This window comes from Helicoverpa armigera, chromosome 24 (genome assembly GCF_030705265.1).
Source record: "Helicoverpa armigera isolate CAAS_96S chromosome 24, ASM3070526v1, whole genome shotgun sequence".
Classification (NCBI taxonomy): Eukaryota; Metazoa; Arthropoda; class Insecta; order Lepidoptera; family Noctuidae; genus Helicoverpa; species Helicoverpa armigera.
The window spans coordinates 5,210,549-5,233,288 of NC_087143.1; the positions used below are offsets into that span (position 1 = coordinate 5,210,549).

At 34.7% G+C, this 22,740-nt stretch overlaps 1 protein-coding gene across 1 annotated transcript in view; it reads right to left on the reverse strand.

Moving 5' to 3' along the window:
- The window catches only part of LOC110381010 (protein Wnt-1), a 75,378-nt gene extending 64,379 nt beyond the window's left edge, over nt 1-10,999 (reverse strand). Inside the window, exon 1 of the mRNA XM_049849950.2 lies at nt 10,482-10,999. Within this exon, the coding sequence (XP_049705907.1) occupies nt 10,482-10,549 (68 nt within the window). The 5' untranslated portion in view covers nt 10,550-10,999. The remainder of the gene's footprint in view (nt 1-10,481) is intronic.
- Nucleotides 11,000-22,740: the final 11,741 nt, after the last annotated feature.

A 22,740-nucleotide genomic window follows, 5' to 3' on the forward strand; every position in this document is an offset into this window, starting at 1 on the left:
ATCGATGTTTTGTGTTTTTTTTATCGATACTATTGTGATAGGGTTTTGAATTCATTGCATTTTATATAGTTTATTTTATCCCCACTGACGAAGGAGAGTAGGTAATGTTTTATGTGTTCAAAATAAGTTTTGTAAAGTTTTTAGATCAGCTAAAGAAAGATTGGTTGATCTATAGTACCTTTTTAATTTTGCAACTCCTTCTTACAGGGGATCAAATATCTTTATTCTGTTGTATTGATTTAGTTTATTAATCAGTTTTTTTAATATAAAACTTGATTACCTACTTACTATATTAAATGTATTTATTGATTATGAATTAAATTCTAAATTAATAAAAATAAAACTATCGATATCTACAAAATAACGTACACACACCACTAAGCCAGTCCAATATCGTAATAGGCAGTCTAAAGAGTGAGGCGACTTGTATAACATCACCAAATTAGCCAAGCGATGTGCAATAGCCCTTAGGGCTATGCAAGCCAGTAGGGTTGCCATTGTTCCGTGATACATATTATTATTTAATTAAAAATGTATTTGCGTCATGCTGAGTTTTCTAATGTTTAGTTTCAACTTTTTTTATTACTTGAAGATTCATGATAATAGTAACACCTCAAAAGTAGTAGGTTTATAAATATGCACCCAATTAGTAATGTAGAATCTTCAATGCCAAATTCGATCGGTACTTTACAATCTACTAAAATTTAAAAAAAAAAACTTAAAAAAATAATAGTTCACATTTTCAGTTCACATTTTCAGTTCACATTTTCTTACAATCACGAAACTCATTTTCAACATTTCCTAGTCACTAAAATAAACTATTTTGAGTGTTCTGTCAAAACAAATCACAATACATTGCAATTATAAAGTACTCGCATTCCCTCTCAGATTGACGCGTACATTAAGAAGAATGAAATCTTGAAAGCTCAGAAAACATTGACAGTAATATCATTAAATCACCCTACGTACTTTAAAGTTGCTTCCCGTAATGAAGTTAGAATAAATGAAACTAGAGTTTTCGTTTGCGTCTCTGCAGTTTTGTGAAAATACAATTCAGTGCTTTTTACTCTTTTTTTTCCTGTAGCAACTTTTTTGTACCACTACTAATTAGTGGGTATATTTTGAATGTACGTTGAACATAAACACTTTACAATATGAGTGACTTAAACAAGCAATAATCTCAACTATGAAATACTTAATTAGATTCCTTAATTTTGCAAAATCATATTGTGTTACATTTTACACATTTGTTCCTTCCGTCACTTCGATTTCTACAAACGCTATAAAAAAAACTATTTATCAAACTGTCATCATGTAACAAACAAAAACATCGACAAAAAATCAAGTATCAAGTCACAACCCTAGCGAGTACACTTCGTGCAAAATGCTCAGTGACGCCTTACAAATGATTGTATCTACTGAGTTTAGTTGATATATTACGCTTCCAAATTGAATGGGACGCAATCTGAATGGGCGGCAAGGCACACATGTGCTTTCACAGTCCCCTGGGTAATACGATTTGGGATTTATATTAGTCGATTAAAAATTTAAATGGTTGATTGAAGTTTTTTTAAATACTTAGGTTACTTACAAAATAGAGACGGGAGTGAAGTGTTGTTTTTAAACTCTGCTTTAGTCGACGTTATTATAATTATTTCTTTTTGTTCATAAATATGTATCTAATACCTAATTATGTAAAAAATTAAAATACAACAAAAATGTTGTAAAAAAGAGGGAATTATGCCGTTACTAAATAAAGTTCCTTATATTTATGTTAGAAAATGAAGTTAAAAGCATTCAAACTATATTAAAACTAAAAACTTGTCCTGTCTGTAACACTAATCTTATACTATTTTAATGTAAATTAGCTTATCTCATTAACTATTAAAGTCTATCACTACGAGTAAATACCTTAATCAATATCAAAACAAAACAAATAAATATTAGACTGACCTTTAGAACTACATATATTATACTAATCTGTATTAAGCGTATAACAGTCTAACCTACTTTCTTAGTTATCGTAACAATTAAATGATTAGACGAATGTAAATAAAGTAACGAGACAGAGTGGCACCGTTATAACATTACAAAGTATGAGCTGCATATAAACAATCTTAATATTAATAACTAGCTTCCAACATCAGTTTTAACCACCTCTCGTAGGAAGAAACGACTCTACGCCTCCGGATAACAGATCAAGAAAACTTTTTTCGTTTTTGAACGTTTTTGAACTTGAGAACTTGTCTTTCTAGAGAAATAGTATTCTAGATCAGGGAGATTTGACTTTTTTGGGGGTGCTCGAACCTCCGGGTCATCGGAGTGGTTCGAAAGAGTTACCGCGGCCCTGGTACAGAAAGGGCTCCAGAAGGAACATGGTAGGCTTTAGTCAGTAAGAGTCTGACACTCCCTTACGCTGCACCCACAGTGGGAAGGGTCATTTGATGATTAACTAAAACCCACTAAAAATGTGTCTTAACCTATTTGGAAATATAGAGTTGATAAATAGTATTCATATAAGTAACAAGACATTATCAATATGGAGAGAAAATTAAATGCCTATTAACTATCTTCAACTATTTATTTCACATCAAATACCATCGCGACTGTATCAACACAGCTTGATCTAATTGATACTCAATTATTATTGCCATATTAATGCTGATTCCTGATTGTCTTTTAACAAAAATAATAGCATTGTATTTCGATATCCAATTAAAATCGCAATTAATGTGTGTATCAGATAGCGAGTTACGTCAACATAATTTTTGCTTTCTAGAGCAATATTTTTTGTTTAAATATAACTTATTATTATTTACTATGATAAAATTAATTGTGATACTACTGTTTGTCCTTTAATAGATCTATCCAACTCAATCAAGAGAATGGTCTATGATAAATTGTTAAGTCTTCCAACTTTAAGATCTAACTTAAAACCTCCTTGTTGACAGATTTTCACAAGGGTTAAAAAAATATAACAAAAAAAAATATTCTAACTGGAGACTAGATAAGTAAATTAAAAAAAAAGAATTGAAGAAACCCAAAATTAACCAGAAAGTATCTTAAAAGATCGGCATATTATATTAATACTATGTACCGCAATTGGCATCCCTACTTATTATGCAAGGGGTTGTTTGATCAAACATTGGCTCAACAATGCAACTCGTTGTAATGTTGACAGTTTACATGTTATCGTACGCTTACAATGTTGGCCGCCATTGTTGTGTCTCGACTCGACAAATGTTTTATGTCAAATTACGTTACAATTTTAAAACAACGTTTTGTGGCATGTTTTTTATTGGTGTGGTGTGTTTTTTATTTTGATTTTTAACACTAGAATGCGGAAGTGTTTTATTTTTACATAAAATTGTGGATAGATTGTTGGCAATTTATAAAGTTATGAAACGGAAAATTCAAGTAGGTACCTAAACTACAACTTTTCTTGAATTTACAGTTTTCAGATATAATCTTTTGTTTCACAATATTATAAGTTTCTTTGTCTATTTATTATGAAAGTATAGAACTTACACCCATTATTATTTACAAGACGCTGAAAATACACGAGCACATACTATTACAGGTACTCGTAAACTGTAATTAGTTTCGCTAATAAAATATCAAGACGTGTTGGTGTTGAGTCGACTTCACAACACTGTATCAAAGTTAGCTCTTATATGGAGAAAAAAAATTTGCCTTGACTGCATATTGCAAAGCTGCTCTATAGACCCTCTTCCAGACCCTATTACCCGATAAAAAAAAAACTTTTATGAATAATTTCTCTACTATATTTCTGTAGATCTTCCAGACCCTATTGATATGACCATTCATATAAAAAAAAACTATAATTTCTATACTATATTTATATAATTCCTATGTCAAGCTGACCGCTTGGAGTCTGAAAGAAGGCATAATTCCTGATACCTAGTTTAGTCTGAAGTAAAAAAACTGATTGCATACTCCTATTAACTTGACCCTTTAAGAGACCGGATTATTACTATTAAATGGTACAAAAACTACGATAACTTAACTTCTTGATCAGAGAAATTCACCTATGAGACCAGTTTCAACCAATCCAATACTTGCCACTTTTACCTTAAATTTTCCCTACACTAACCCATCCGTATTCCACGTTAAGCAAATAATTAGTCATAAAACCTGTATGTGGTTTCGTCAGTCGCAATACCGTCATTGTAGGGTTAAGAGGGGCTTGCGGCCGATACGTCATTATGTAAATTTATTTACTTTATTTGCTTGGAGGGTTGAAGGAAATGCGTTGTAGGAATCGACAAATTTTTAAATGCATTTTGACGTTCTGTTTCATTGACCACGCACATTTTTGCTGATGTTTTAAAAGCATAAGTAAGTTTGTGTAAGTCTAACTTAGAAATGCTTTCGTGAAAACACTTCCAAAGTTGGTTCAGCGGCAGAAATGGTAAATAGAATAAGTTGTAGGTGATCAAATAAATTACCAATTCTTTAGATTTGAACATTTATTTAATGGACTTAGTACATAGCAGGTAAATGTATTAATTAATGTGTATCATTCCGCAAGTGACACAGCGAGAAATAGTCAAAAACGAACAATTTAATAACTTTACTAAATAATTTACGAACACAACTGACTCTCAAAATGATCCCCAAACCATTGAAACCCAATACTATAAAGAGTAGAATTTACACGAGTAAATTATCACGCTTCTACAAACAGTTATAAGCAGAGATCGCAATACCTTGTCAAATAATATACTGAAATAATAGGAGGTTAGTGTTAACCTCTCATAAACTTAGAGAAGATACTTTGTATATTGTTGCTTAAGGAAACTGAATTAACTATTAAAGGGATAGTTAATAAGTACAAACTACAGTTTATGAGATTTTCAGTGATAATATCGCCGGAAAAAATACGAGAAAATGCAAAAGTTAACTGGATTACTTAAATTTTACATAATTAAAATACTTTTCAATCAAAACTTTACCCAAGAACAGATTCGCTATCACAATGCAAACAATTACAGTAGTAGTAGCTCGTATTACAAAATTGTGCCAATGATGTACAAAGTTAACCCTAAAATGATGCACAGTCATATCAAACAAACAAATGTCAACTATTACCAACAAAAAAATATTACGGATTCTTAGTAAAATGTTAGTTGCGGTCCGTTTGAAGTTAACGCCCCGTAACAACATGTGTGCCCGTCTGTCCTCTTGTTTATACTTAAATATTCCCATTTATACTATTATTAGAGTCGTACAGGATGTAAGTACTGTGTATTGCCGTCCTGACTATGCTAAATACGGCCACGAAAAACGGGGAAGGTAAGCAATTGTTTTTATTGAAACCACGCGCCGGTATAGGGTTGAGTTGTTGTTGATGAAAATAATACTGCATTTACTTTAAATTAGTTTTAAAAAATTATACGTTTTTGTCTAAAAGTTAAATTTTTGCATAGATATATAACTGCATCGAGCAAGCGTAAACATTAACGTTCAGTCCTTCTTCGTATGAAAGGAGATCTGTGCCCAGCAGTGGAACGATAAAAGGACTGATGATGATGATGATAAAATTAAATTACCTACATATGCATTTTAATTGAGTACATTCTACTTATATCACCTAACATAGAATGTACAAATTAAACACCAAAACAAATTACATGTTCAATAAAAATAAAACTAGTGAAATCACACTGACCTATAACATAGAAGTAACTATAAAAGGACATACCACAATAAAGACAAACAGACGAAACTGTTATTTAACTAAACTTAGCCATAATACAATCAGGATCCTATTTAGGACCATTTATCCATCTTAAGTGCTCGATTTTTGATGATATTGCCAAAGTATCAGACTTTGATGAGCAGTTTTTGACATTTAAGGATATGAAGACGGTCCCAGTCTAGTCTAAGTAGATAATTACGGTGATATTTTGCTCTAAATGTGCCTTAATTTGGGAACAATTAATGGCTTTAAAGAAAATTTATTGAAGGTGTTCTCTCATTGTTTGATTGTATTTATTGTAGTTTTGTATCGCCTAATGTGTATTTGATGTTTATTTTGCAAATAAAATCCATTTTTGTTTTGTGTCCAAAACTAACAAGAACGAATGTTCAAAATGACGCGATTGTCGGATAATAGTCGATGACCGATTTTTGTAGGGGCAAAATGGAACACAATTTCAGCAATAGTGTAAGGCGCACACGTCCTACTTAAAGTCGGTGAGAAAATTCTAGTCAAAACGTCCAACCAAACATCGGACTGATTATTATCTGTCCTAAAAAAATAACTGACGTAGGCGGGCTGCCTTATTCTTCATCTCTATTTCTACTATTTTCTGTCTACTAATATCCTCAGTTTTATTTACAAATTCTACATTCAAATGATCTTTGCCCATATTTTCTTATGGAAAGCTATTGACATCTATTCGCATCTATAAAAACATCACCACTCCTGTCATTTGATCACTCATTAGCATCTAAAGTCATAAACTTATCTTCCGATATATCATCTTGTGTTATTACTTCTTCACATACAAATGCATTATCATAAACATGCATCCTTATTATTATTATCTGTTAATTAACGTGATTGTTTTACAGCTTATATTATGTGCATAAAGCTTTAGATTATCTCTTATCTTTGTTTTATTATAGTTTGTTATCTATTTATTAAAACTGCGGCTAACTTCGGTATAAATACCAGGAGCGTTTGTTAATAACCTTCGATCGTATTCATTACACCTAGTTAGGTTGCATTACCTACATATACCATATGTCTTCTTCTTCTAATCAAGTCAGCTGTAGGTTTAATCACCAAACAATATATAGTGTCAAAGTTTTCAAATCCGTATGACGGATTCAGACGTGGAATTTTAACAATGACTGCTGTGAGTAGCATTATACCATTACGATGATGATGTTGGACCGATATAGTATCCCAAAATGACAAATACTTAACATAGAAGATTAGAGAAACAGGAATTAGGGAAAAGGAACTTATGCCTCATTTTCAATATCAACTACATAGCCATGTTTGCAACCAAAGGTAATGTCAGCAGCTGTGCTATACCTAAATTATGTAAGGCCAGTCTTATTAGAAGATAAATAAAAGTAATTAATAATATTGTTTTATATTTACATTTCTCAGGGACCGCCACAAAGTTTCCATAGTGATTCTTTGTAGGTATACCGACGCGTGCATTATTACATTAAATATTGAACTTATTATTTGCATTTGAATAAATTTAAATAAATATTGTGTCTAATATTACTTTTCATGATCTGTCTCTTTAAATAAAGGATTTTATAATATACATGTATACCTACGTAGTGTTTACTAAATATACGGTTACCAGTTATATTCTAATGTCCCTGAGGTGTCAAATATTTTGCATCGCCTGTATTATTACGTATTATTGCTGATAGTTTGTTATTTATGTGCATTATGCAGTGAATAATAAAAATGTGTTTTTTAATAATACCTTCAGTCATTGACACCGTTATTACATGTTATAACGTAGATTCTCAGATTCAGATTCTTGATCTTAGTGATAGTAAATAGAGTACACTCAGTGGCATAAGCGTGTTTGTGTAGGCTGTGTAGATGATCTGTGTATTATACAATGTAATAACTACTGAGCATAATTTGATAGTAAACGCCTATATTGAGAGATGTAAGCAAGATTGAGAAGCCTCTTTCGCCCAAAAACATGGGGGGAGTTGCCGTGCACAAAATACTCCGGACGTATAGAGATCGGTTTTGTAAGTAAAAGTCAGCACCGAAAGCGGAAACGGTTATTTGATTATTTTCCAGATCTTCCAAATAAAGCAGATAAGTTATAAATTAAATGATGTGCAATAATACCGTTCCATGTCTATTTCTAGGCTACTTATCAAGACTTGAGATTTGATCACTATCTCTTCAAGATCGCTTACAATGTCAGTTTATAAGTTCATGTTCATTAATTTATTCTACTAGAACAGTTGTGTAGGCGACGTTTCTTACACGAATGATAAGTAGCTGCAATTTTGTTAAAGCGTCTATGATTTCACTTTGATTTCTTCTTAACTTTCCTTTGATTCCTCTTTCATCATCAACCGGATCAATTTTGTTTTAGTTATCAGACTTCGAATTGGTTTGGTAATATCAGAATCTTAAACCACCAATTAGTGGACACAGATCTATACCTGAAATTACACATCTCTAAATCATATCCAAAAGCCATTAAATCATATCTTTAAATACAATTGGCACATATTTAATCCCATTAACCAAGCGATCAAGCTCAATAACGATCTGAAAAAGCAAAACAAATGAACGTAACAGATCGTGCGTGTGCCGAGGTATAAATAATTGAGCCAAGCCCTTTACTAGGACATCGTATGGTACATCAAAGACTCCTTGTATATGTCCCACGTCTGGTACTTAAAGTTTATTAGGTCCCGCAAATGTGCCAGAATTAGACGCACAAATGGAATCAGCTTGTGATCAAGTTTTATTTTTTACGAATAAAGCTGTTCTCTTTAAAGATAAAAGAAGTCTTTTGAACAATAAAAAGGTTCTCGAGTAATACTGTCACTGAAATTAAGTTCGTTTAAAAGACTCAGATGCAGTTTTTAAACTCTTAGTTAATTCTGCAGGAATGCGTTTAATAGAAGAAGCAGATGGGACAAAAATTTCATGTGCGTCTACAAAACAAAATCTAGCAGCGTAGAAAACTTATCATGAATTTTAAAAACACCTTATTCTTTATGTGGATTATTTAGATCCTAATGATGTCATCTTATACAGTAGTTGCAGTCTTTAGTCATGTTCCAGCCATGTTTCTTTTAATGGGTCCTTTATGTCTGGTCATGGTCTACTGCACAAGACCAAAATCCGTAAAACCTCCTAAGATTTTACGCTGTCCTTCAAAACATTAGGTATATCTTCACCGTCACTTGTTTTAATGCCTTTTGTTTCATTACATTTATGGGTATTCAATATGCGAATTTTATCATCTTTAACAATTATATTTTCTTCCATTAATTATTGTGTCTCTTTGAGTAAAGTTATTTTTACATTAACGGCTTGTGTTTGAATTTTATGACTTAGTGAATGGCAAATGTTTTATTCTTTGCATTTTCTTCAATCATTCAATTAACTACCAAATACTCCTTAGGTAGCTCTTGGTTTACCAAGTACCTATGGCTCATAAGACTTATATCAAAAGTAGTGAAGGATTTCAGGTTTGAATCAGTAGCTGCTATAAGGGCAAAGGGCAAACCTTTAGGTACTTCAGTATCGGCATAAAATGACGTAACACCCGTTTTAGAAATAGCAACACACATTTCACGAGTTTGCAACTGCAACAATGATTGACACTAAATTGAACGTTCCAAACAAAATCCCTTGCGTTTATAATAAATCAAATGATTGCAATAAATTATAATGCATTCGTAATAAATCAGAAACGGTTGTATGCCAAAGTAAACTAGTGTTACATAAATCTGTTTTGTTTTTCGTGCATATGTCAAACATGTTCAGTGCAATGAGAAAAGTAAACAGTTATTATTTATGTTAGGGATGTGCTATTTTTGGACTGTTTCGTATATATTTGGAAATATAACAAAACGGTTTTACTACAAACACGTTGGCTGTTGCGACATTTGGTTCCGTTGTTTTACTATGTGTAGATTTGTAACGGGTTAATAATATATTAAGTACATGTAGTTATATGTATATATTTTTTGTTACTATTCGATTCCTTGTTTTAAAGGGTTTTGATAAATTAGCTCCGTTAAGCTATTAGATCTTTCTAACTTTTGTATTTTCTTATTTTGGCAGTATTTTTAGAAACGAAGGTTTTTTTGCAGGTTTTTAACAATTTCCCAAGTCTCGCCTTTAGGTACAGCCCTTTAAGTTAGTAGGTAGGTAGGTACCTATATTGCTCAATTTTGAAGGCGTTTAATATACTTAAGTAAATAAATATTATTTAAGATCAAACAAAAACCTTTTCTTTAAACGTTTATTTAAACAAATAAACGTTTAAAGAAAAGGTTTTTGTATATACTGTGAATTAGTTATGAGAACTATTAGTAAACACTAATAGTTCTCATAACTAATTCACAGTATATATCCTTGACATGACCATAAAAGTGAATTGTATATTTAACAAAATATTTTCCTGTGAGAATTCACAGGTGAATCGCATATTCATCATTATTTCCTTACAATAATAAGAAATTGTGGTCACAGATTTGTTCGTGTATGTCAATGTTCCCACAGAATTGTTGTGTTATAGAGAATCGGTCGACCATCTTCAGTCGTTGGTTTGATGGCGTTTATTACCTACGATGATGTAAAAGGGTATGACAATTTTATAGGCTTTTCTTTATATGTCTAGATCGATTTGAATACTAGGAAAAAAAATCTACAAAGTAGAATTGCTGGAAAAGAAAGTTTATATTTTAATTGCTTTAAAATATTAATGAAAACTTACCACCAATTCCCCATAACAGCCTGAGCAAGAAGTAGCAACGAACACAAAACTTTCCAAAAGAGCTTCATATTGCCAAATAACTTTACAAAGTCACTTTATAAACATCCTATTTACTGAAACACTCTACAAAAGTTTAACTCCAAACACTTCACATTAACACCGCAGATTTTAAACAAACTAAAACTTTAATTTTTAAACATAAAATTCAAATGTATACCAAAACAACCACTAAAACAAAAACCACAAAACCTAAATAACAATGTAATCACTGTAATGCGAACAGAAAAATAAATACGAAAAAGAAATAAAAACTTTTTAAACAAACTTTTGCGAAAGTTTACTTTTGCCGGGCACTCTTTTAAAAAACAATGCTGTCAACCCAAGATTCCATAGAGCGTTTATTAAAATTCGAACAGTTTGAAAAATTGAAAAAAGATTTGGTGTGCAGTCGTTTACGTTTAGACGCGACGCGCTTGCGATCCGCGCGCATTGAAACACAAAACCAGACTGGCTTGCTTTAAGCCGTTTGTAAGTATTCCATAGGATTCTCAGTAAGGGGAAGGGTCGAATCGGAGGGCGTGTAGATGCAGTATAGTGCTGCACGAATTCATCCTTCCAAGCCCTTACTACGAACCACGTAAACTTTACAGATCGGAATGCCGGTGGCTCGCGAAATGTCAACGAACGTTTACGCAAAATAATCATCGAGTTGCACGAAGTTGCGACAACATGTAGTAGCATTGTGGATGCAGAAAAATGTCTGCGAACATCAATTGTAGGCTTATCCTCAACTCATGAGCTTAATGCCTTGAGTTATTAGCATTTTTCAAATTGATTTGCTGATCGAATGATAGGATTTAAAAGCGTAAATGCCAAACAAATTGTATTTATTGCGGAAATTATGAGAACCTTTCCAGATTTAAAGTCTCATATATTTCGTTTAAGCCTTTTAGAAGATTAATCTTTATACGCTCATTGTGGTAGACTAAATATAACTAAAGAGGTGCGAACAATATTACAAACGTGTATTGTCAATATAAATCCACAAATTATAATATAAATAATACAATCGCTTTGCGTTTATCGTGAGGTCCTTGAATTAATTTGCAGCTAACGTCTTCATAGCGCAGTGTTCCAGTCTCAGGTGTTGCGCAAGGCAGCATCGTAGGCCCTTTGCTTTTGCTTAGAAAAACATTCACGTTCCTCTTGAGATTAATAACAGTTCTCTATCAGGTGACAAGAGATAATAAATATAAATTAACTTTTCACGCAATTCTAATTAAGCATCAGACCCAATTTGGATATCTCGGTATTTATATCTAATCATAGATCTGCGAAGCTCAGCAATTAAATAACCCTTATTTAAAGTCTTATGTAAATTCTAGAAACCTGAAATGGTCTGCCTACGGTCTAGCTAAAAATAGGACATTCTGTAATGCATTTATTATTAAAGATTAAGATTACATTTATTTAAATCACGATAGGGATCTAAATACTGTTGCGCAGATACGCACATTTCCGGAGGTAAGAATGGTTACTACTACAGCCCGCGACTTTATTCGTCCGGACTAATACATTTTTCTTTAATTTCAAATGTCTAGTCTTCTTTTAATTTATTGGTAACGTAGTAAGTTGCGGTATATCTTTACAAGCAACTTTGTATTAAATAACTGTATTTCGTACTAGTTTTCGTGTATTTAGTCCATCATTTTTGACAGTCTTTAAATTCATACATACCATCTTACCAAAAATTTCAGATAAGTATATCTGGAAAAATGTATTCTAGAACATCAAGATATGTTAGACCAATTATCGTCAAATAATTTCAACAATAGTCACTAGTTTATCTACTAATGTAGACAAAAAAGCCTACCACCAAGGGTAGGTTTTTATATACACATTACATGTTTTTAAAACTTCACACATTGCATTATCAGAAGAAGCTTTTAGCAGATAAAAATTATTAACAGATGTCTTCAGTAACATACCTTCACAAGTTGAACCCATAACTAATTTTAGAGAGCCGATCTAAAAAACCCATGGAGGGTAAAAAACGATAACAATAGGGTTTACCTGCAGCCATTTTGTTTCCCGTGTTTACGATCGCAGTAAAACTGTAATTGCAGCAGATCAAACGGACCGACGGGCTGACTTAACTGTATAGAATATTGTAACAACCTTTATGCGGTCAGAATTTAATAAAGGAAACAATAATGGACCTAAAACTGAAGATAATAAGGAAAATAAAAATATCGGCGATACGAAAAGTGAAGATGGTGCTACAGATGCAACTAGTGCATTGTCAGACGATTTCAAACTCTAATCTCCTCGTTGTAAGAACAATAGTGCAGTTGACGCAATTTCATGATTTTTGCAAAATGATCGCAAAGATGTCAATTCAGATTTAGATTTACGATAATCATAGTGAAATCCACTTTTATCTAGATGAAGTTAAAGTTGATAATTGAATGACGAATCTGGATCACGCTGAAAGGAATGTAACTCGATTTTCTGAACAATTTAAAGTATTTAAAGACAATCATTTAAGTTGGAAGTACGACATGCGATAGGAAATAAATAAACTGATTTGGACTAACTGAAGGGTGTCGACACACTATAGAATTTGTTTTTGCATTCAAACGTTTTTTGCTTAACGACGTTGACAAGTTAAGGAGATAAAAGAATTTATAATTGAACCTTGTAGAAAGATGTCTCTTGTGATAGGGATCAATTACGACCCTCTATCTTTATATTAGAGGTTTGCACCCTTTTGTATATGTGATTGTGACATGCTGAATATTTATACTTAATAGTTTTTTTTTGGATATGAACCGGAATGAGTTAACAAAATACCTATTGAAACACTATTTGTATAGACTTAGAGGAATAGTATAATTGTTGATGATATTTACAAACAAAATGTGTACATTGTATTGTTCTTTATTTTGTATCACTATTTAAAGAAATGAATGATGAAGATGGTTAAATTATCAAACAAGTCTTTTGAGAATTTTACTTTTTTTGACAATCTTTACCTTCTTTTACTTACCTTCGTTGTATGCCTGTTCTTTTTATTTATTATTATGTCCTTAACCTCTTTCTCACCTGATCCTAAGCTATAGTATATAAGTATTAATAAATATTTGACCAATTCTCCAAATCAAATTTTACTTCTATTATTTTCTATCTCTGTATTCATTGATGTCCTAGTTTCTCCCAGTAACTTTATAGGCCAGATTAACATTATCTGAGGCGATCTTAACACGAACTTCCCTTTATATTTATAAAACTGATCCAAGGTTTTACTGAGTCGTTCCAACGAGCAATATAGTCTCCAATTGTTACCAATCTACGTTAAAACTTAGTAGAATTGTTTTGCACCATTATTTCATTAGAGTGAGCTAGAAATATTTCTGAGTCGATGTCATGGAAGTAAAGATTGTCTTTGTTTAAATCCATTGTACCCGTACCTACGTAGTGTGCGTACAATTGAAAGAAATCTGTTTTTTTCTCATTCAATTCAACTGAAGTTGGCTGAGTGTTATTTCAAAGTAACTGGGCTAATTATCAGGATAAAGCGTTAATACCTACTCGTATACTGGAATATTAAAAAATAGAGCCTGAATTAAAAATGATAAAATAGCTATATTTTCAAAACCAAAACCTTCAATGAAAGTACTAAAACTTAACAAATAGCAAGCATTTAATCACAAGACACAAACCCCATTGAGTTCCACGAAAGCGAACAAAATCTAATAGCTACAAACTGGCATAAGTCAATACATTAAACTTGTTAGAAGAAAAGTCACTGAAACATCTGCCAATATCCTTTGCAGAATTGTTCACGAAATATTAAAGATAAGGGTGGATGTGACAGCAAATATAAGTTTGTCATACGGTAACTGCCAATTACGCCTGATATCTGTGTAGTAGACGGAACGACAGCAAAACAATAACATAAAAGAATCGATATTGCGAGATACAAATGAATAATCTATAAATGCCTTTAAGACATTGATTGGTAGACTTAGAAAGGGGGTAGAGAAGAACACAATTCGTAATAGTATTTGTGAGTTTGTGGGTTAAGATATCTATGCAAAGGATTTTAATGAAACTTAACAGTAGGACAGCTTATTTATAAGGAAAAATGCAAACCTTTTTATCCCGGTTCTCTCAGGACGCCTGAGAAACCGCAGGCGGAAGCTTATGTAGTTAATAATATTTCTGACATTAGTGCCTTTGTCACCGATAATGACGCAACTACCGTAATCTTTGACCATAAAGGATGACAAAAACTGAAGGGTCCATTAAACCTATAATTATAAGCTTGGTTGTTTAAATTGCACCCGTTGCACTACTGTCATAAATATCTGACCATAAAAAGATTGTAAAAACATGTATTTTTTGTAACATACATTAGTGATGGTGACACAAAAACAAGCTATTTCCTGTTTCAGAATATTTTTAAATATTTCATGAATATCTACTATGTATTTTTACTGACGTGAGAAAAACGTACGTTAATATGGCTTACGACTAAAAAAATCATTAGGTACCTAATACGATATTACCTGCTTACATATTCGGACCTTAACATCTTAACGGATACAATGTTTGGTGCTTCTTGACTAACAAACAAAAATGATTCTCCTTAGTCCACCTCTCCACCTCTACCCGTCCCTAGCTCTACGCACAAAAGTTAATACGATCCAGTTATTAGCCGAATAATAACTCGACATATTCCATAGTCAGCCAGTTTCTTCGATATTATCTCCTACTATTTTTATTTTATTCATAGGGTATGTCTTTATTCTTTTGTTTACTTCGAACTCCTGTCTGCGCTCAGTAATAAGTGTGTTTTTGTTTTTTGTGAGAAACTTTCGCTGGAGTCTTGAAGGTTAGAAGGTAAATCATTGTATGAACATTTGTCCTATTTCCGTTGTCTCCCAAAATTGGGTCATCTGAGTAAATGAATGTGGATTCTATCTTTATTTCTGCTGATTAGTCATTTTACCTAGGAGTTATCTGATCTGATTTAAGGAAATATGGAATTGCTCTGCTCTGGTATGACATGTTATTTCCGACTTATCTTCCTGACCTACCTGGTTGATAACGGTGGTTACGGGTAGTTACGTTGCGATAGCACTGGTAATTTTAGTACGAGTCATACTGATATGAAGAGGTTATTTTAAAGCTTTTTTACAATAGATGCAGACATCAAATCTTTGTGGAGACGCGGTTAAAATTATGCTTGATATGGAAAGTTTTACAAGGACTTTTTTTGAACAGGCTTGGCAATCGTAATTACTTAATAGCATTAGGATTTTATTGAGGGAAGTGGTAGACTTTGGCTTCCTTGCCATAAAAAGGACCCTATTAGCTACGTACTAGGAATCACAAGCTCTCACATACCCATCTAGGTTTAAACCCTTTCCTAGAACAGTATGTTTATGGCCTGATAAGATGACGGGAAAGTGATGGTAAGCCCATTGCTCTTTACAAGAAAAGCTTGCACTACTGACATGGTTTGATTAGGGCCGATAGAGTTCTCTTTGGACAATGAGATCTTGCATGAACATCCTTTGTATATTATGCTGGTTGATTCATAGATTTAGGTATCTATCTGCCGACGCAAAGTGTGATATGGAACTGGGCTCGATACTTACGATGAGGTTTGTTATATTTTGGATCATCGTCATCGTTTGAATCATGGATTTCCAAAAGGACTAGTTGAAGTCGGTCTGCGTCCAGCGCACTTATAGTTACGTAGCTAGAATCTATTTTTCAAACTGAAACGCATAGATCGGTGCATAGAAGATATCCAGACAACGGCGTTAAAATTCTTCTCAAAATAATCCAATCTTCAGCAACTGACTCAGAACTTATTCAAAATAGATTCTCATCAACATATGACTCCATCCGAAGTTCGGATGGTAAATGGTAAGTAATAGGAGCAGTTTTACGACTGCCTGGCGTAAGTATGGCCCGAATAAAAACATGCTTTCAGGTAAGCGGCCGTTGCTTACACTGTACTGATTTTTTTGATAGTGGTGGGGTGATTTCGATAGTTTAAGTGCAAACTTGTCGATGTTTCTTGAGAAAGATGATCGGCTATTGAAATAAGTAAATAACGTCAATTAAATTGTGTGAAATTAAGGAATGAAGATAAGCATTAGTAAGTATGTTTTCAGTTTTCTTATTTGCTGGAGTATGCTCTCCCTTCATTGGTGGTATTAAATTTCAAATTGCAACATTTCTAAATACAACTTACACATAAAGATATCTAACATTTACTGCATTCGACTCCTACTTATAAATAACTTTATGCATAATATAATAATAAAGTTTATCGATATTTTATTACAACAAGTTATTTGATTCGTGTGTGAAATTAATTCACATTTGAATTTATCCTTCGGGAACGAAAATGCCATTGTTTTTGAATTTCATTCACAAACAATCTCTGTATTTAACACGTCATATTCATAAAAAAGACGAACCTACTTTTTACCGAAGCAAGGAAATCAATTCATTAATTAGTATATTCTCACTCCATAAACGCTAAATAATTTGCTACTACCGAAACAACTATCGATAAAAAGTAAACTCGTCTTTCCCAACACTACCGGTCTATTTATTTATCAAAATACTGGCTTGTATCAGCGCTCAATCATCGCAGTGTTTTCCTATCAATCACTAGCTCAAACCAGACCCATCCGTCTTTATAAAACACACGGGTAAACTTTAAAGTGTATATTGTACGTTTTTACTGCCAATTAATATGTTTATCTCTATAAAACTATAGTAATTTACGACGATAATAAAAGTCGTAGTGAATCTCGTTTGCGGAATTTTTAGCTTTTCTATTTTTTTCTTCGCGATGATTGGTACGACCTTATTAGTAGTGAGTACTTAACTTTTTTGAATTGACGTAAGTGACGTCATTATTCCTTCTTCGCTTCTTCGTTATAAAGCATATTGAGTTTTTTTTTTTACTTTTTATTTGTGACTGTGAAATATTATAAAGTAGGTGAAGTGCAGGTATGAGTTTGGAAGCATTCTACAGAGTGGATTTTAAAAATATTTTGCCTTATTATTTTCGTCATAGGCATTATAGTTACCTCAGGATGCCATGATCTAAAAAACTAAAATCAATTCGTGTGAGACTCAAAAACACTGTGGTCGTCCCGAAAAAATCTAAATATCGGGGTTAAAATCACAGAAGCAAGTGTCGATATATCCAATATTTCAACACCCCATCACTCAAACAAAACTTTGTAGTTATTCAACAATCAAATTGTGATTCTAACGTCAAGAGCATATTGTTTATATTGAGATTATACCATAGACTAAACAAAAGTGTGCTCTGATTGAATGAAGTTTGTTTACTAAATTATAATGTAGTCTTATCACGTTTTGGTTTTCTCTCGACAATCATGGGTCTTTGGTAATGAATTACTTACCTATATACCTAATAACGTAATATTAGTGTTTAAGTAATACTATATCCGGCAAGAAGAATATGATTATTAACTTCAGTTGTCTTTTGCACCTATTAAAGTTTATCTAATGAATAGGTAAGTATATGTAATACTACGTAGGATTCTGTATGCAAGCAAATTAAGGTAACGGAAAATATACTTAGTGAAGAAATCTGTATTGCTTATTTATGGCTTTTTGCATAGAACAATGTTAACAGTAATCAATACACATAACTTAGGTTAATAGCCTCTTCTTAAAAAGAATCCCGCCACCCAAGAAACAATCTTACCCTTCGCAAGTCACTGTGACTGATGGAAAAAGAAGGAGTTCAAATTCTAACAAAACTAAGAACACAATTGAACATGGTAAACCAAAATAGGCGTATCCGACCAATAACTACAATCATTCAACAACGCTACCCCTCAATACCTATTATAACGTTCACGTTCAAACAATAACCGCTCAGCCGGCCATGTTGCTCCGATGACGTTTCGACGGCCGCCATCTTGCATCGGGTTGCATTTGAAATGAGAACAAAGCACATTGAGTTTCCGCACAATAGAATGAAAGTGGCCAGCGCTAATTCGAGGCTTAAATTGAGATACCACACAAGAGGTTGCATGTCGATGGATTGGGTACTGTAGAAAAGTATAGATTATATTATGAAGATTGAGAAATGAGATATTTCAGTAACTACATAAAATAGGTAAGTATCAGGTATTACCTTTCTTTTGTTGCGAAATAAAATAAATAAGTGAACAATTTTATATTTTGATCGTCAACCTTATCTAGTAGTCACAAGCAGGGCGCTGAACAGGTCCTGAGTTACTCAATTCATCAGGTAGAGCTTTAAAGTCCCAAATTTAAAGTCATGGAACTGAGTTAATTGAATCGTAACAATAAAATTCTTACGGTAGTTTTAGGCCAGTTGTATTATCACTGGATAATAAGGTACTTTGCTAATTATCCAGTAACGCGCAACAGGTTAGAATATTGTTATTATTCGTAGGTACACTTACATAGGTACTTTAGGGTTCATTTTCAAAATTATTTTGTTAGATATTTATACAGATACGATGTTCTTCTACAAAATTATGTATTTTATTATAAAATGACTTGACTTGATTAGTTGAACGAGTCATTCTCACATGCCCCACAATTAAATGTTTTAAAGCAGATTAAAAAAACAATGCTGAACTGTCAAATAAATTGATTTGGTTCCCACAAAACGATATTACATTCAGTAATACATTACAAACATTGGTAATATAGTGATTAATGATATAGTCAATAGATAGAGAGGCTTACCATAGGATTAACTTGTTGAGTTATTTGAGAAGGGCGCCGGTACGCCACCGTGCTGGCCGCAAATAATTATGCGTGTAATTACGACGTAGGTAAAGGCTTTTGCGCGCCATATAAACTCTTGTTCGTAATTCGAATTTTGACACTATTTAAATAAGGATGGAATGTTATCGATAATTATATTTTTTTATGAAGTGTGTGAACCTGAATAGGTGCAAGTGTCAAGAAAGTCTTAAAAATGTGATTTTTTCTTTGAATTTAGCTGCAAAAGTTACCAAGAATTGGCTCTAGGTAACTTAACCTTAGTGGTGATACTTTGGCATCAACCAACTATTTTTATTATACCTAAGTGCCAACTTAGATTTTTAACTTGAAATTGGAGAAACTTTCTTTAAAAAATCTCACATAAGAACATAGAAAATATCGCCCATACCTGAACTTTCAGCATAATCTAAGTTAAACTTAACCGTACAATCTTTTGTGAAAAACCTTAATCTATGCAAGGAGGTGGGATACATAGAAAACTCCTTTGTCCCCCGTCTTTATCCTTCCTAGACGTAATGAACAAACGCTATCAGGAACTAGCAAAAGTTGGGTCGCATCACTAAAATCCGCAGGTTATTGTAGCACGTCCCTATCTGCGGTCACCGGCGGACATTATCCGCGCACCGGTGCGATATCCGCGCGACCGCCGTAATAAGAAGTCAATATTAGTTGGGCGGTCGGATTTGAGCGGGATCGCTAGAGTGGAGACGGATATTTTGTAGGGGTACTTTAAAATGTATGAGTAGTTTAGTAGAGCGACACTTTTATAGTCCATAAGAAGGAATCTGACATGAACTTAAGTATCAGGTATTGAAGTCCATATATTATCATCATCCTCCGAGCCTTTTTCCCAAACTATGTTGGGGTCGGCTTCCAGTCTAACTGGATTAAGCTGAGTACCAGTGCTTTACAAGGAGCGACTGCCTATCTGACCCCCTCAACCCAGTTACCTGGACAACCCGATATCCCTTGGTTAGACTGGTGTCAGACTTACTGGCTTCTGACTACCCGTAACGACTGTCAAGGATGTTCAATGACAGCCGGGACCTACAGTTTAACGTGCCATCCGAAACACAGTCATTGGTGTCTAAGATATACTTAGAAAGTACATACAAACTTAGGAAAAGTTGCATTGGTACTTGCCTGACCTGGAATCGAACCCGCGCCCTTACACCCGGCAGCATCGGATGACCTCTCCTTCCCCGACCCTCCTGCCCCAGACTCAGATAATCTAACAATTACAGCCAACCAATTGTGCGCTGCTGTCGGCTCCTTCCGGAGCGGCTCTGCCGGTGGCCTCGACGGCTTGACGCCGCAGCACCTTAAGGATCTGACGTGCTCAAGCGCCGGGGAAGCTGGTGAGTCGCTTTTGAAGGAGCTGACAGCCCTTATTAACCTAATGCTCTCCGGCAATGTGAACGGAGCCGTCATCGACGTTTTGTATGGCGCCAATTTATGTGCCCTGCGTAAAAAAGATGGCGGCATCCGTCCCATTGCCGTGGGATGCACATACCGCCGTATCGCAGCCAAGTTTGGCTGTGCCTACTACAAAGAAACCCTGGCCGCCAAATTTCAGCCCTTACAACTAGGTTTTGGCTCGAAGGGGGGTTGTGAGGCTGCGGTACACGCCCTTTCCACGTATGTAAATAGCGGGAAAGGCGAGGTCATCCTTAAGGTTGACATTAGGAACGCCTTTAACTCCGTAAATAGAGATACCTTGTTGACGGAAGTTAAAATTAAATTCAAAATTATATAAATTTCTTTGGCAGTGTTATAGACATTCAACTAAATTACTCTATAAAGACAAAGTTCTAGATTCGGCCGTCGGATGTCAACAAGGTGATCCTCTGGGGCCTGCCATTTTCAGCTTGGCTATTAACCCTATTATTCGACAGCTAAATTCTAAATTTAATGTGTGGTACCTCGATGATGGGATCCTAGGAGGCGACGCAGATACTGTAGCTGACGAATTTAGATTTTTAATACAAAAATTCGACTCGATTGGCTTACAACTAAATTTATCAAAATGTGAAATCTTCATCCCTGATAACAACCAACAAGTCTTTTCGAAATTTCAATCCATAGCTCCAAATTTGACAGTACTAGAAAAAAGTTCCCTTCGCCTCTTAGGATCACCTATTCTCGATGAGTCCTTCACCAGTTATATTAACGAGAAAATTCAAAATTTTAATGATGTTTCAGAGAGATTATACAAAATCAGTATACATTCGGCCTTCACTTTGATTCGGTACTGTTGTTTTGGACCAAAATTTACTTATATTCTTCGCTCCTCACATATATGGAAGCACCCACAAGTTTTGGACAAAGTTGACCAAATTATGAGAAGCACCCTTTTTTTTTTTTTTTTAGCGACGTAAAATCATCAAATGACCCCTCCCGCTGTGGGTTAGCAGCGGTGAGGGAGTGTCAGACTCTTACTGACTAAAATCGTCGTGTTCCGTCATAGGCCTTTTATGTACCAGGGCCGCGGTATCTCTTTCGAACAACCCGCAGCCCCGGCAGGCCTTGGCCCTGCTGGGCCCCGCTGGGGTTGCTGACATCTCTTTGAGGAGCGCGTGGAACAACGCGCGCCGTCGACACGATCCTCAATGTGGCCTTGGACGATCGAGCCTGGCAGCAAGCTGCACTCCCAATACGCATGGGAGGTCTCGGCGTCCGCAAAATTTCAAGTGTTTGTTTACCGGCATTCCTCTCCTCGGTTCACAGTACTGATACATTAACCAGAAAGATATTGTCGTCTTCTGCACTGGTTGATGTTGAAGTACCGTGTTTGACCGATGCGCTGGATGCCTGGAAAATGGCTACTCCCAATACGGATTTGCCCGGCAACCGCTGCTCTCAGAGACAATGGGACGGGCCGCTCTGTAGCACTATATGGAATAATCTATTAAATACGTGTAATAGTGCTGCTGAGCGTGCCCGTTTGTTGGCTGTGGGAGAGTGGGAGTCGGGCCTCTGGTTACAGGCGATCCCGTCATCTAGCATAGGCACTATGCTGGATGACACAACGTTCCGCATCGCTACATGCTTACGGTTAGGCGCTCCTGTGTTGCTCCGCATCGCTGCCATTGCGGTGAAGCCGTCGACAGCCTCGGGCACCATGGTCTGTCGTGCTGCAGAAGTGCTGGTCGTATTGCACGGCATGCCAGCATTAACGACATTATCCGTCGTGCTCTTTCCACCGCCGGCGTGCCAGCCGTGTTAGAGCCTAATGGACTGGTACGTGACGATGGAAAGAGGCCAGATGGTATGACGTTGTTGCCATGGAAGTTGGGTAGGCCCTTGGTGTGGGATGCAACGTGCGTCGACACCCTGGCGCCATCGCATCTTCCCTGCACGGCAGGTCATGCTGGTGCGGCTGCTGCTTCTGCAGAGACCACCAAGCGGCGCAAGTATAGTAACCTTA